Source organism: Bubalus kerabau, chromosome 20, assembly GCF_029407905.1.
Source record: "Bubalus kerabau isolate K-KA32 ecotype Philippines breed swamp buffalo chromosome 20, PCC_UOA_SB_1v2, whole genome shotgun sequence".
Lineage (NCBI taxonomy): Eukaryota > Metazoa > Chordata > Mammalia > Artiodactyla > Bovidae > Bubalus > Bubalus kerabau.
Genome location: NC_073643.1, coordinates 18752136 through 18766667, shown reverse-complemented (window position 1 = coordinate 18766667; position 14532 = coordinate 18752136). Strand labels below are relative to the sequence as shown.

The window sequence follows — 14532 nt, the reverse complement described above, 5'->3', positions numbered from 1 at the left end:
ACTTCCCCCCATCTTGCTTACCTTCTCAGACCTTCTTCTACTTTTCCTTTTCATTCTATGAAGTTCTCAGTACCCTATGTACTTCTGATATTTCCACTCAATGAAACATTTAAATTGCCATTCCACCTCCTTCCTAATTGGGGTGAGAAGAGCCTTACCTGCTAGATCCCAGAGGGAGAAGGGGGATCCGCGTGTCTTCACCTGCTGGTCAGCACGGCCAAACCAGAACACCACATAGTCCAAGACTGTTTCTCCCTTAACTTTTAAAGTCCATTATGCCTTGGTGGACTTGATCAGGTGCGGATGAAAACACAGATGGGTTAAATATCCCACGTCATAGGCCATCTCCAGAAAAGCCAATTCGTACTCACTTACGTATTCCCCTCCTTCTAGCCTGACAATTCCAAGGAGGTGAAGAATTTCACAGCAGATGGGACACCTCCTGGGGGACAGTAGAATATGAGCACACAAGGACCAAGTTTCTTCTCCTAAAAATCCCCTGACAATTGCTTAGTAATAATTTTCCCCAAGACTGCATGGACACCACCTCCTAAATTACCTTCACAACTTTCCTTCCTAAGCCCTAACACGCTCGTCGACCCGTGTACCAAGCAATCGCTGCCACCTGTCTATTCCAGACCCCTGTGGGTCCGTGTCCCTTCTAGTCCCTCCCAGGGGGGTGACCAGGCCCCCTCTTCCACCCTGCCAGGTGGGTTCCTCCTCACCTGAGCGCTCAGTTCCCTTGCTGCCGTTCACTACCTGTCAAAGCAAAGAAACCGGGCTTTGAAAGGCTGAATTCTTCCAGAGGGGCAAGGCGCCTTCCCCCCTCTAGGAGATTCAAGCCACAAAGCCCTGGGGTGGCCTCAACTGAGACCTGTCTCCTCAAAGTGAGGAGTTTCCCGGCCAGTGCACCAATTGTAGCCATGCGTTCCAGGAAACAAACTCACTCAGAAGGACGATGCAGACAGTGAAGTGCAGTTTATTACACCGGCGGGCCCAAGACAGAGTCTCCTCTTAGCCAAGGACCCCGACCAGTTTTTGTGAAAACTTTATATACCCTAAGTGTACATGTTCAAACCCTCCTCCACAAATTCTCTGAAACTAGTCTGATCAAAGGAAAAGAAAGATACAATCAAAGTTAAGCCATGATTCATATGCCTTAAACCCATGATTCGTATGCGTTAAGCCTAGGTAGTTAACAGTGGACAATTATCAATAGGCCTGTGGTCATACCCCAATAAGCATAATAGAATTTATGATTCTATTTGGTTACACAGATAATTAGTGTATTCTTTTAGGTGATGGAGAGTCTAAATACGAGCCCTGGGGCTCTTCCATCTCGGGGTGGGGGGGTGGGGGTGGGTCTGGTTTTCCAGTTGATATGTCGTTTCCATAAATACTGGGCATATAGCTCAAAGTCCACAGTCCGGCCCAAGATGGAGTCCTGCTTTGAAGATGGAGCCTGTTCTGTCTGTTTCCTCCCTCACTCCCACATTTAACCTTGAAGGATGATCCCTATCTCAGCCCCTCCCAGGGTTGGTGGGACTCTAAGGGGTTTTCTGGTAAACTGCTACCAGTTATTTCCTTTAAAAGCCAAAGGGAAACTAAATTTGAAATGAATGGAAAACCATGTCAGATTTTTGTAGATACCTGGAATGCACTCTCTAAACTTCACTTGCTATGGAGCCTGAAGATGGGCTGCTGGGAAAACTGGCAGAAACCTGAGAAAGGTAAAGATCAGTGTCAGCTTCCCTGGATCTCCATAGGCAGGATCTTCCTGCCTCATTGAGGGAGGAAGGCACGATGCTCTTGTGAATTGGTTTTGGGTTACCAGTTGGTCATAAATCCTTTCTTTCTTAGGGACAGTTATTGTTTTCTTGTCTGTTTAGTTTTGTGTCCTTAGATCTCGGTTCAGGTTTCTGCCTGCCTGGGGCATGCAAGTTGTTATCACTCAAATTTGCAGGTTGGGGGCCCCACAATTAGGCTGGACCGAAAAATGTGGGTCAGATATGGTCCTACTGACTGTTGCCAAGGTGCTTGAAAAATGTCACCTGCCATATGAATAAACAAATGATGTTGTTTGTTGTTCAGTCACTAAGTCATGTCCGACTCTTTGTGACCCCATGGACTGCAGCACACCAGGCCTCCCTGTCCTTCTCTATCTCCCAGAGTTTGTTCAAACTCATGTCCATTGAGTCCGTGATGCCATCCAACAATCTCATCCTCTGTCTTCCCCTTCTGTTCCTGCCTTCAATCTTGCCTGGCATCAGGGTCTTTTCCAATGAGTCAACTCTTTGCATCAGGTGGCCAAAGTATTGGAGTTTCAGCTTCAGCATCAGTCCTTCCAATGAATATTCAGGACTGATTTCCTTTAGTATGGACTGGTTTGATCTCCTTGCTGTCCAAGGGACTCTCAAGAATCTTTTCCTACACCACAGTGCAAAAGCATCAGTTCTTCAGCACTCAGCTTTCTTTATAGTCCAATTCTCACATCCATACATGACTACTGGAAAAACCATAGCCCTGACTAAATGGACCTTTGTTGGCAAAGTGATGTCTCTGTTTTTGAATATGGTGTCTAGGTTTGTCATAGCTTTTCTTCCAAGGAGTAAGCATCTTTTAATTTCTTGGCTGCAGTCACCATCCACAGTGATTTTGGAGCCCTTTCTCTTTTTTTGGGTTCCAAAGGATGTAGCTGCCATCAATCCAGCAGCCAAGGCAGCCACCCCCAACTGTGTACCCTGAAGTGAGTCAGGATGGAGAAAAGTAGCATACTGGCCCTGCATAGTTAAGGTGCAAATCAGAGGAATGATTTCAATGAACCCACACTCTTGCATCTTCCCATGTATAGAAAAGCACTAAATTCATTAACTTGAGATGTATGGCTTTCTTTAATTAACAGATGTTCTGACTACCTGGTTTTTGTTACAAAACTCCTATATATCCTGGCTCCTCCCTTACCTCTTTGGAGCAGCCCCTCACAGCTAAGAGGCTATCTTTCAGACTTAAGTCCTCCGAAAGTCAACTGAATAAATAATAATTCTCAACTTTTAGGTTGTGCAATTTTTCAGTCAACACCAGCTCTCAAGGGAATTATCTAAGTCTTTGGCTACCTTTGGGAGTGGCTCTGGATCTTGGGAGAGGTAGTGTCTTTTGCACTCTCCAGGCATGCCTCTTGCATCCATGGTGTTGTTCAACACTTCCAGGAATACTTACTCTTTTTCCCAAATGAAGTCTAACAAGATATTTGAAAGGATTTTTTTTTTTTAAGTAGCTGTAGAGTTGGACTGTGAAGAAAGCTGAGCGCCGAAGAATTGATGCTTTTGAACTGTGGTGTTGGAGAAGACTCTTGAGAGTCCCTTGGACTGCAAGGAGATCCAACCAGTCCATTCTGAAGGAGATCAGCCCTGGGATTTCTTTGGACGGAATGATGCTGAAGCTGAAACTCCAGTACTTTGGCCACCTCATACGAAGAGTTGACTCATTGGAAAAGACTCTGATGCTGGGAGGGATTGGGGGCAGGAGGAGAAGAGGACGACAGAGGATGAGATGGCTGGATGGCATCACTGACTCGATGGACGTGAGTCTGAGTGAACTCCAGGAGTTGGTGATAGACAGGGAGGCCTGGCGTGCTGCGATTCATGGGGTCGCAAAGAGTTGGACACGACTGAGCAACTGAACTGAACTGATGGTTAAAAGTTGGCCAGATTGGAAGCTCATATGTAGAGTTGGTTAGAAACTTATTTTTAGGCCCTCTCCCCTAAGGAAACCATGTATCCAGTGGGGAGGAGGGGGGGGAATTCCAAAAACAGCTCTAAATTTAGAACATAGGAATCTCTTGATTATTTGAACATCTTATCCCTGATACAAGAAGCAAATAAAGTAGTTGGGTGGGTGGGTGAGACTGTGATGTCATTCAGGTTGCAACGCAAGTCTTGGAGGAATTGAAGACAATTGTCCTTTATTTTCAGAGAAGGCGATGGCACCCTACTCCAGTACTCTTGCCTGGAAAATCCCATGGACAGAGGAGCCTGGTGGGCTGCAGTCCATGGAGTCGCTAAAAGTCAGACACGACTGAGCGACTTCACTTACACTTTTCACTTTCGTGCATTGGAGAAGGAAATGGCAACCCACTCCAGTATTCTTGCCTGGAGAATCCCAGGGACAGGGGAGCCTGGTGGGCTGCCGTCTATGGGGTCGTACAGAATCGGACATGACTGAAGCCACTTAGCAGCAGCAGCAGCAGCAGCAGTCCTTTATATTGCTTCCCAGGTGCTGCTAGTGGTAAAGAACCTGCCTGCAATGCAGGAGACGTAATGAGACATGAGTTCAATCCTGGGTTGGGAAGATCCCCTGGAGGAGGGCCTGGCAACCCACTCCAGTATTCTTGCTTAGAGCATCCCATGGACAGAGGAGCTTGGTGGGTCACAAAGAGTCGGACACAACTGAAGCAACTTAGCATGCACATCATTTATTTAGAACAAGAACAAAAAACCTTACCCATCCTTTTTTAACCAATCCCCAAACCTGCCCTATTCATTGGAGGAACTTACATTCTTTCTCCCTGTCTTTGAGACTTAAATGTTGTAACTGCTCTTCTCTAGGTAATTAAATTTGTAAATTTACCAATCCACAAAATACTGGTGTAACAGATTGCTTGAAATGCAAACTTCAAGGAGGCAATTCTTATCAGAAAGAGTAAAAAAGGGAAAGGCTATTTGGAAGCTGCTGCTGCTACTGCTGCTAAGTCACTTCAGTCGTGTCTGACTCTGTGCGACCCCATAGCCCACCAGGCTCCCCTGTCCCTGGGATTCTCCAGGCAAGAACACTGGAGTGGGTTGCCATTGCCTTCTCCTAGACAAACGAAAAGTCTTGAGAGTTTTTCTCATAAATACTGCTAAAAAATTTAAGGCATCTGAACAGGTCAGCTTATTTCATCTGTTAGAAACATAATTTGAATCTGCAACTGTTTTATGGCTAAAAATTTAAATACAAATTTGCTTCTGTTCTGTATGTATATATTTATATGTGTATTACAGATGTGTGATAATTTTTCTACCTTCAGATGGTATTTACAAAATTTGTTTGTAAAGATTTCTATTAAAAAAAAAAGATTTCTTTTTAATTGGGGCTTCCTTTGTGGCTCAGATGGTAATCAATCTACAATGCAGGAGACCTGGGTTCGCTCCCTGGGTTAGGAAGATCCCCTGGAGAAGGAAATGGCAACCCACTCCAGTATTCTTGCCTGGGGAATTCCATGGACAGGCCCCAGTACATGGGGTTGCAAAGAGTAGGACACAACTGAGTGACTTTCACTTCACCTCTATTTGATTGTCTTAAAGAAATTAAATATTTATATAAATCAAATATATTCTCAGAAATATAGAAACTAATTCAAATATTTCTGAAGGTCACATGATCTAGGGTAATCCTGATGGGGGAAGCTAGTTTAAATTTGCTGGTTTATTTAAAACAGGCATGTATTTAAAGTTATTCACAATAAACACAACTCAGACATACAACTTTTATTCCACATAGGATTACTAAAAGTCAAATAAGTCTTTACAAAAAAGTCAAAAAAGCCTGTCACCTGTTAAAGATTTTGTTAGCCAAAAAGATAACCAAAGATGATGGTCAGTTTAACGTTTCACGAAATTTTCGTGAATAATCCAAATATAATTGTTAAAAACAAGAAAATTAAATAGATGTAAGTAAAAATTTACAAACAAACTTTTTCTTTTCTCTTTTTTTCTTTTTTGACTGTGCAGCTCCACTTACAGGATTTAGTTTCCCAACCAAGGACTGAACCCCAGCCAGGGCAATGAAAGAGTCCTAACCACTGGACTGCCAGGGAATTCCCTACAAATGAACTTTCGACAATAATTACACTTTATGGTAGGTCTGGCATCTTTGGTGGTTCAATGGTAAGGAAATCTTCCAGCCATTGCAGGAGATGTGGGTTTGATCCCTGGGTATGAAAGAGTCCCTGAAGAAGGAAATGGCAACCCACTCCAGTATTCTTGCTTGGGAAGTCCCATGGACAGAGTAGCCTGGAAGGCTATAGTCCATAAGGTCACAAAAGAGTCGGACACGACTTAGCAACTAAACAACAATGGTATGTCTACTTAAAAATAATTTCCAAAATCTTTTTTGACAACTTGAAACCCTGAAATTATACTGAGATAAGTTAAATGATAGATATTCACTGAATATCTAGATCATTTCCAAATATGATAAAATACTGAAACATTAACTTCTGGGCATAGGTTTATCCACTTTGGCTTCCTTTACAGAGGAACTAAAAATACTTGGTTCTGCTAATAAATGTGTTTTGTGCCACAGTGAAAAATTTACTATGAGGAAGAATAAACTTCCAGAAATTGTGAAATGTATTTATAAGTTTACCAGTCCACAAAATACTAATGTAACAGATTGCTTACTTCTTAGTTTTCAATAGGAATTAAGAATGCTAAAACATATGCATAATTAAAATTACTGGAAATAATATAAGGAACATCTTTATAAAAGGAAAGTAGTATGTGTTTATGGGTGAGAAAAGGTACCTTTTAAATAATCTGCCTGGAAAGCAAAGATTCTGTGTCTTACCAAAATAATTTACTGTACTTCATGTTATGTTTATCTTAAGGAAATGCTCAATATTTTTTTTTCAATGAAAAATTTTATTTAGCTCAAATAAAATCGGACATAGAGCCCATTGCTTATTGAACTAAACCAGCACTGTCTTATCAGCTACAAGAGGGCTTTTTCACTTGATTTTTATTTTTCCAATTTGCCTGACAACCCAATGAAGTTATCAAAATAAAAAGTAACTTCTCTTTATCAAACCGCAAACAATTCATTATTCTATTCTATAATGTAACTGGAACTTAATACCACCCACCCCCCTTTTGCCAACTGTACAAAAATTTTTAACTTATTGTCAAATGCTGTTTTATTTATTGGAGAAGGCAGTGGCACCCCACTCCAGTACTCTTGCCTGGAAAATCCCATGGATGGAGGAGCCTGGTAGGCTGCAGTCCATGGGGTCGCTAAGGGTCGGAAACGACTGAGCGACTTCACTTTCACTTTTCACTTTCATGCATTGGAGAAGGAAATGGCAACCCACTCCAGTGTTCTTGCCTGGAGAATCCCAGGGATGGGGGAGCCTGGTGGGCTGCCGTCTATGGGGTTGCACAGAGTCGGACACGACTGAAGTGACTTAGCAGTTTTATTTATAATGTGTACTTAGATTATAACATTTTAGTCACTAGAGTTATCATACTTAAATTTGACAATTTTTAACAACAGCACTGCAAAATTATTAAAGAATGATAGGCACTAGAGGCCAATTATTTTAGACTATGCTTTTGATGAAGAGAAAGAAGAACTCTAAAATTATATGTAATGCCAAAAAATAAACACTTTTGATATGTCGAGGTTTTCAAGATTATTAGCAGTTTTATTTTTTCTCAAAAGCCTAGTCATATTTTTTTTAATAAATTTTTTTTTCAGGCTGCTTGCCACTCTATTTTTTTAATTGAAGGACAATTGCTTTACAGAATTTTGTTGTTTTCTGTCAAACATCAATAAGAAAAGTATGGAATGCTTCACGAATTTGCATATCATCCTTGCACAGGGGCCATGCTAATCTTCTCTGTATCATTCTAATTTTAGTATATGTGCTGCTGAGGCGTGCACAAAAGCCTAGTCATATTTTTTAAGACAGTTAATCTGCAAATAAAAAACCCTGACTCTTAAAAGACTAAGGGTTTAGGGTTTTTACAATTCTGTAACTTTCTGTCTTTGCCTTCAAAGTCTTTACATGTTACTTTGGTTAAATAAATATTTTCAACAAACTTACCCAAAATCAAATTCTAAATTAATTTTTTTTAACCTGGAACCAACTCTGGGATTTTCCAAAGGACCCCTAGAATATTTATTCTCTGTCCTTGTAAAAAGAAAAATGTTAAGCTAATTAGGCTTATTTGATACGTTAAATTACAAAGGAAACACTGCCAAGTGATATTTAGCTTATCTTTGTAGGAGTACATTATTAGCCTAAGTGTTCCAGGAATTATAAACTTTCTATAAATCTGATATGCCTTCTATAAAGTTATCAGCCATAATTCTAGTTATTATCTTAAAAATATTGGGTGTCACAGAAATAATCAAATTTCTTTGTTGATTCCATTGTAATGAACTCTGATCAGATCTTCAGTCGTGGGCATTTTACAGTCCTTTGTCATTTACAGGCATTTACTTTTTTACTTTGTTGCTTTTGCAAAGATGAGATTCCTGGAAAGGACCTTCTGGTGTGTTCTTGACCTCTATCATCACTGTCGAATTACAGGGTGTCACAACTTGGATACACAGTATTTCCCAACTGAAGAAGACCCCACCTAACACCTGGCCCTGTGTAAATGTGGAGACCTCAAAATCTGATTGACTACGGAGAGAAGTAGGCAACATTGGGATAGACTGCTTTCTTCCAAGAAGTCAGATTAAGAACGTTTCTTTCCATTTCTCCTTTCTTCCCTTACCATCCTTTTTCAAATTCATACATGATTCTTCTCTCCACCTTTTGCCTTTCTCTAGCCTAGAATGATAATTGTTCACACGTCTCAGGTCATTACAAAGAAGGGTAAACTGACTCTTGGACTGGCTTGGATGCTGGTGATCTTGTCCTTTCTGGCTGTCATAAACTTCTCCCTGATTTCTAACACCTCTGTTTCTCTGGAACAAGCTCACCGATTAAACATTTCTGGGGAAGGGGGACATAGTTACACAAAATATATAAACAAGTCAACCGGTTTAAAGACGCCCCCAGTTTTCTAGCTGGATTGGATCATGGCGACCCTGGCTCAGGAGTACTCTCCAAACCATGACTATTGTTTTGTTTCTAGTAATTATTATTGCCTCCCTAATAATCTGGGGTCTCCCAAAGTTTTAAATGCACGTAGGGAGCCGCTGATCAGCCAACAGATGGTTTCTCTCTGACTGAAAGGACGAAGAGAGAACAGAGGAATGGAATCAGCTCCAAGACATCACCTGACATCATCTCTTGTGACTACTACACTGAGAACAGAAGAGGCAATGGCGACTGAGGGTCATGTTAGTACTGGTGCTTTCTAAACATTTTTATTTATTTAATTTTTGGCTGCCCTGGATCTTCACTGCTACGCGTGGCCTTTCTCTAATTGTAGTGAACCAGGGCTGCACTCGAGCTGCGATGCATGGGCTTCTGATCGCGGTGGCTTCTCTTGTTGCAAAGCACGAGCTCTAGGGCATGTGGGCTCAGTAGTTGTGGCCCATGGGCTTAGCTGCCCTGCAGCACATGAGATCTTCTTGGACCAGGGATCAAACCCACGTCTCCCACACTGGCAGGCAGACTCTTAACCACTGAACCAGCAGGGAAGTCCAGTACTGATACTTTTGACCAAACCCTGTGAATGATCAAGAGAATGTTAAAAGGGAGAATTACTTCCCTGGTGGCTCAGATGATGAAGAATCTGCCTGTAGTGCAGGAAACCCGAGATGCATCCCTAGATCAGGAAGATCTCCTGGAGAAGGGAATGGCAACCCACTCCAGTATTCTTGCCTGGAGAATCCCATGGACAGAGGAGCCTGGTGGGCTACAGTCCATGGGGTCGCAAAGAGTTGGACACGACTGAGCAACTAACACTGACATAAATTTGTATGACAAATATTGGAACCACTCCTGCCCAGGGTGCTAGAGCAACAAACCAAAACTCAGTAACTTTGGTGTCTCTATTAGTGTTCTGCTTGACCAGAAACAGTATATATACTCAGCCAATCCCCAAACACTAAGCCAGCCCTGGGCTCTATACTTACTTCATGGTTTTTCATTCATTTTCTATTTTTCTCTTCCTTGTTCCTTATTCTTTGGTTTCAGCCCCATTTTGCAGTTTTTTAGATCCTTGGGAACAAACACTGGTCATTTCATGAAGAATGAGAATATGTTTTAACGCTTACATTTTCTTCCTTAATCTTTTTTTTTTTTTTGACCTGCTGTTCAACTTGTGGGATCTCAGCTCCTAGACTAGGGATTGAACTTGGGCGATGGCAGTGAAAGCATGGAATCCTAACCACTAGGCCACCAGGGAATGCCCCTTAATCATTTGTATTTTAACAGTACTACTGTGGGAAGGAATCCCTTAGAAGAAATGGAGTAGCCATCAGAGTCAACAAAAGAGTCTGAAATGCAGTACTTGGATGCAATCTCAAAAACAACAGAATGATCCCTGTTCATTTCCGAGGCAAACCATTCAGTATCACAGTAATCCAAGCCTATGCCCTGACCAGTAATGCTGAAGAAGCTGAAGTTGAACAGTTCTATGAAGACCTACAAGACTTTATAGAACTAACACCCAAAAAAGATGTCCTTTTTCATTATAGGGGACTGGAGTGCAAAAGTAGGGAGTTAAGAAATACCTGGAGTAACAAGCAAATTTGGCCTTGGAGTACAGAATGAAGCAAGGCAAAGGCTAACAGAGTTTTGCCAAGAGAATGCACTGGTCATAGCAAACACCCTCTTCCACCCACACAAGAAAAGACTCTATACATGGACATCACCAGATGGTCAATACCAAAATCAGATTGATTATATTCTCTGCAGCCAAAGATGGAGAAGCTCTATACAATCAGCAAAAACAAGGATGGAAGCTGACTGTGGCACAGATCATGAACTCCTTATTGCCAAATTCTAACTTAAAGGCTGTGAATAGAAGAGAAGCGAAAGGCAAAGGGGAAAATGAAAGATATACACATTTGAATGCAGAGTTCCAAAGAATAGCAAGGAGAGATAAGAAAGCCTTCCTCAGTCATCAGTGCAAAGAAATAGAGGAAAACAATAGAATGTGAAAGTCTAGAGATATCTTTAAGAAAACTAGAGATACCAAGGGAACATTTCATGCAAAGAGTGGCACAATAAAGGACAGAAATGGTATGGACCTAACAAAAGCAGAAGATATTAAGAAGAGGTGGCAAGAATACACAGAAGAACTATACAAAAAAGATCTTCATGACCCAGATAATCATTATGGTGTGATCACCCACCTAGAGCCAGACATCCTGGAATGCCGAGTCAAGTGGGCCTTAGGAAGCATCACTACTAACAAAGCTAGTGGAGGTGATGAAATTCCAGTTGAGCTATTTCAAATCCTAAAATATGATGCTGTGAAAGTGCTGCACTCAATATACTGGCAAATTTGGAAAACTCAACAGTGGTCACAGGACTGGAAAAGGTCAGTTTTCATTCTGATACCAAAGAAAGGCAATGCCAAAGAGTGCTCAAACCACTGCACAATTGCACTTATTTCACATGCTAGTAAAGTAATGCTCAAAATTCTCCAAGCCAGGCTTCAACAGTATGTGGACTGTAAACTTCCAAATGTTCAAGCTGGTTTTAGAAAAAGCAAAGGAACCAGAGATCAAATTGCCAACATCCATTGGATCATTGAAAAAGCAAGTGAGTTCCAGAAAAACATCTATTTCTGCTTTATTGACTATGCCAAAGCCTTTGACTGTGTGGATCACAATAAACTGTGGACAATTCTGAAAGAGATGGGAATACCAGACCAGGGAATACCTGACCTGCCTCTTGAGAAATCTGTATGCAGGTCAGGAAGCAACAGTTAGAACTGGTCATGGAACAATAGACTGGTTCCAAATAGGGAAAGGAATATGTCAAGGCTGTATATCGTCATCCTGCTTATTTAACATATATGCAGAGTACATCATGAGAAACGCTGGACTGGATGAAGAACAAGCTGGAATCAAGATTACCAGGAGAAATATCAATAACCTCAGATATGCAGATGACACCACCCTTATGGCACAAAGTGAAGAAGAACTAAAGAGCCTCTTGATGAAAGAGAGTGAAAAAGCTGGCTTAAAACTCAACATTCAGAAAACTAAGATCATGGTCCCATCACTTCATGGCAAATAAATGGGGAAACAGTGGCAGACTTTATTTTTGGGGGCTCCAAAATCACTGCACATGGTGACTGCAGCCATGAAATTAAAAAGACTCTTGCTCCTTGGAAGAAAAGCTATGACCAACCTAGATAGCATATTAAAAAGCAGACATTACTTTGCCAACAAAGGTCCGTCTAGTCAAGACTATGGTTTTTCCAGTAGTCATGTATGGATGTGAGAGTTGGACTATAAAGAAAGCTGAGCACGGAAGAATTGATGTTTTTGAACTGTGGTGTTGGAGAAGACTCTTGAGAGTCCCTTGGACTGCAAGGAGATCCAACCAGTCCATCCTAAAGAAAATCAGTCTAAAATATTCATTGGAAAGACTGGTGTTGAAGCTGAAACTCCAATACTTTGGCCCCCTGATGTGAAGAGCTGACTCATTTGAAAAGACCCTGCTGCTGGGAAAGATTGAAGGCGGGAGGAGAAGGGGACGACAGAGGATGAGATGGTCGGATGGCATCACCAACTCAATGGACATGAATTTGAGTAAACTCCGGGAGTTGGTGATGGACACGGAGGCCTGTCGTGCTGCAGTCCCTGGGGTCTCAAAGAGTCGGACACGACTGAGCGAACTGAACTGAACAGTACTAATCTGTTATAAATACTGAAGTAGTCACAGATTAAATAATGAGATGTGTTTTAAAACAATCCTATTGGATGGGGAAAGATTGACTAAACAGGATAGATTGATAGTATTTGGATTATTGTTGACACAAGCTAATGTATTGGAGAAGGCAATGGCACCCTACTCCAGTACTCTTGCCTGGAAAATCCCACGGACGGAGGAGCCTGGTAGGCTGCAGACCATGGGGTCGCGAAGAGTCGGACACGACAGAGTGACTTCACTTTCACTTTTCGCTTTCATGCATTGGAGAAGGAAATGGCAACCCACTCCAGTGTTCTTGCCTGGAGAATCCCAGGGACGGGGGAGCCTGGTGGGCCGCCGTCTATGGGGTCGCACAGAGTCGGACACGACTGAAGCGACTTAGCAGCAGCAACAGCAGCTAATGTATATAAGGGCTCATTATACTATTCTCTCCATTTCTGTGAATGTTTGAAATGGTCTGTTAAAAAAAAGAAAAATAATATGGGGCTTCTTAACACAAAATTTCAAGCCAGTCATGATCCGCCCCTCCCCTCCCTTTTCCCTCAATAAATTGGGTTGACTATTGCAGCATCCTCCTCTCTCGGTAATGGTTCGTTCCACTCTTCCGCGGTCTTTCCGTGGTTCTTTCCTCCTAGTTCCCGCGCTGTCCACCTCCCCCCACGCAGTCCCAATGGTTTAGCCTGGCTTTCCGGAGGAAACCCCGTGGGGCGGAGCAGGAGGTTTCTGCGAGTGGCCGCAGTCCCCTCCTCGGAGACCACTTGGACCGCTCCGCGTCGGGGGTGGGCGGGTAATCTTGGGGCAGGACGCGAGTCTTGGGCTCCGATTGGTCAGTGCCGGAGTAAACATCCGTCTGGGTGGGGCGGGGCCGGAAGTGGAAGGCGAAGGCGGTGGCTGAGGCGGCTGTGGAGATTCTGGACTTGTACTTGGTACCTGCAAGTGCCATGTGCCGGGCTGAGCCGCGCTGAGGGGGCCGCGGGGCGCTGAAGGGGACGGGAGGCTGGGCCATGGCTGGCGCTCGGGCCGCCGCTGCTGCCTCGGCGGGGTCCTCGGCTTCTTCGGGCAGCCCACAGCCACAGGAGCCAGGACTCGGGGAGCTGCTGGAGGAGTTCTCCCGGACTCAGTACCGGGCCAAAGACTGCAGTGGGACGGGCGGCTCTAAGGTGAGTACGGAGCAGCAGTGAGCAGAAAGAGAAGGTCCCTGCCTTGGGAAGTAACTGAGGAAAGGCTGAGGTCAGGGGTGAGAGGACGGAAAGAGAGGGAAGTTCCCAGGGTCTGGACTTGGAGAGTAAGGGTCCGGGTTTAAATACCGAAAAGAGGAACTGGGGTCAGAGTGAACCAAGGAAGGACGACATTTTGGTTTGAGACAGAGAGGTTGGAGGTCAGGGATCAGCCCTGAGAGACCAAGTTCAGAGATTAGAGAGGGGGAGCTGAAGGGAGGGGATAATTCTCTTGCATCAGGTATGGGGACAAAAGCCCTCAAGTCTACTTTTTAAAGGCTAGAGGATTTCTGCAAGTCAGAGATTAGAGTGAAGATGCTGGAGGGCTGGTGCAGAATTGAGCAAAGAGGTAAACCGAGTTGTGTTGCCTCCTTCAACAGCCTCAGCATGACTTAGAATTAGATCCATCCCTTCCTTTCCTTCTTCCATAGAGTAGGAAGACAGCCCACACTCTCTATTCCTTTATCAAAAGCAAGTCTTAGTGCCTCTATTTTTCTACCCTTGGGATTCCCTTCAGTCTCCTTATTGCTAGACCTGGAAAGCTTCCAGTGTGGTCACGCCATTTCCATCTTAGGCACTGCCTGGCAGTCTGATGGGAATCTTGCTGACCCTACCATCTGTCATTCCTCACGTTCTTTTGGCAGGTTTAGCATCAGGTTTTCCAATGAAATTCTCTTCCATGCAGGGCCATGAAACTCTGGTTTGGCT

The 14532-nt window shown here is 43.2% G+C and overlaps 1 protein-coding gene and 1 non-coding gene across 10 annotated transcripts in view; one reads left to right on the top strand and one right to left on the bottom strand.

Moving 5' to 3' along the window:
• Positions 1-7591: 7591 nt before the first annotated feature.
• Positions 7592-7698, bottom strand: LOC129635652 (U6 spliceosomal RNA). Its single transcript, XR_008706410.1, has one exon. It is a non-coding gene; the product is annotated as a U6 spliceosomal RNA (small nuclear RNA).
• Positions 7699-13470: 5772 nt separating this feature from the next.
• Positions 13471-14532, top strand: part of MTMR14 (myotubularin related protein 14) — a 45475-nt gene continuing 44413 nt past the window's right edge. For all 9 annotated transcript variants that reach the window (XR_008706321.1, XM_055558562.1, XM_055558558.1 and 6 more), the window contains exon 1: positions 13471-13767. Coding sequence is in view for 8 of the 9 variants with exons in the window: in XM_055558562.1 (XP_055414537.1) it covers positions 13612-13767 (156 nt within the window). In the remaining variant the exon portion in view is untranslated. The remainder of the gene's footprint in view (positions 13768-14532) is intronic.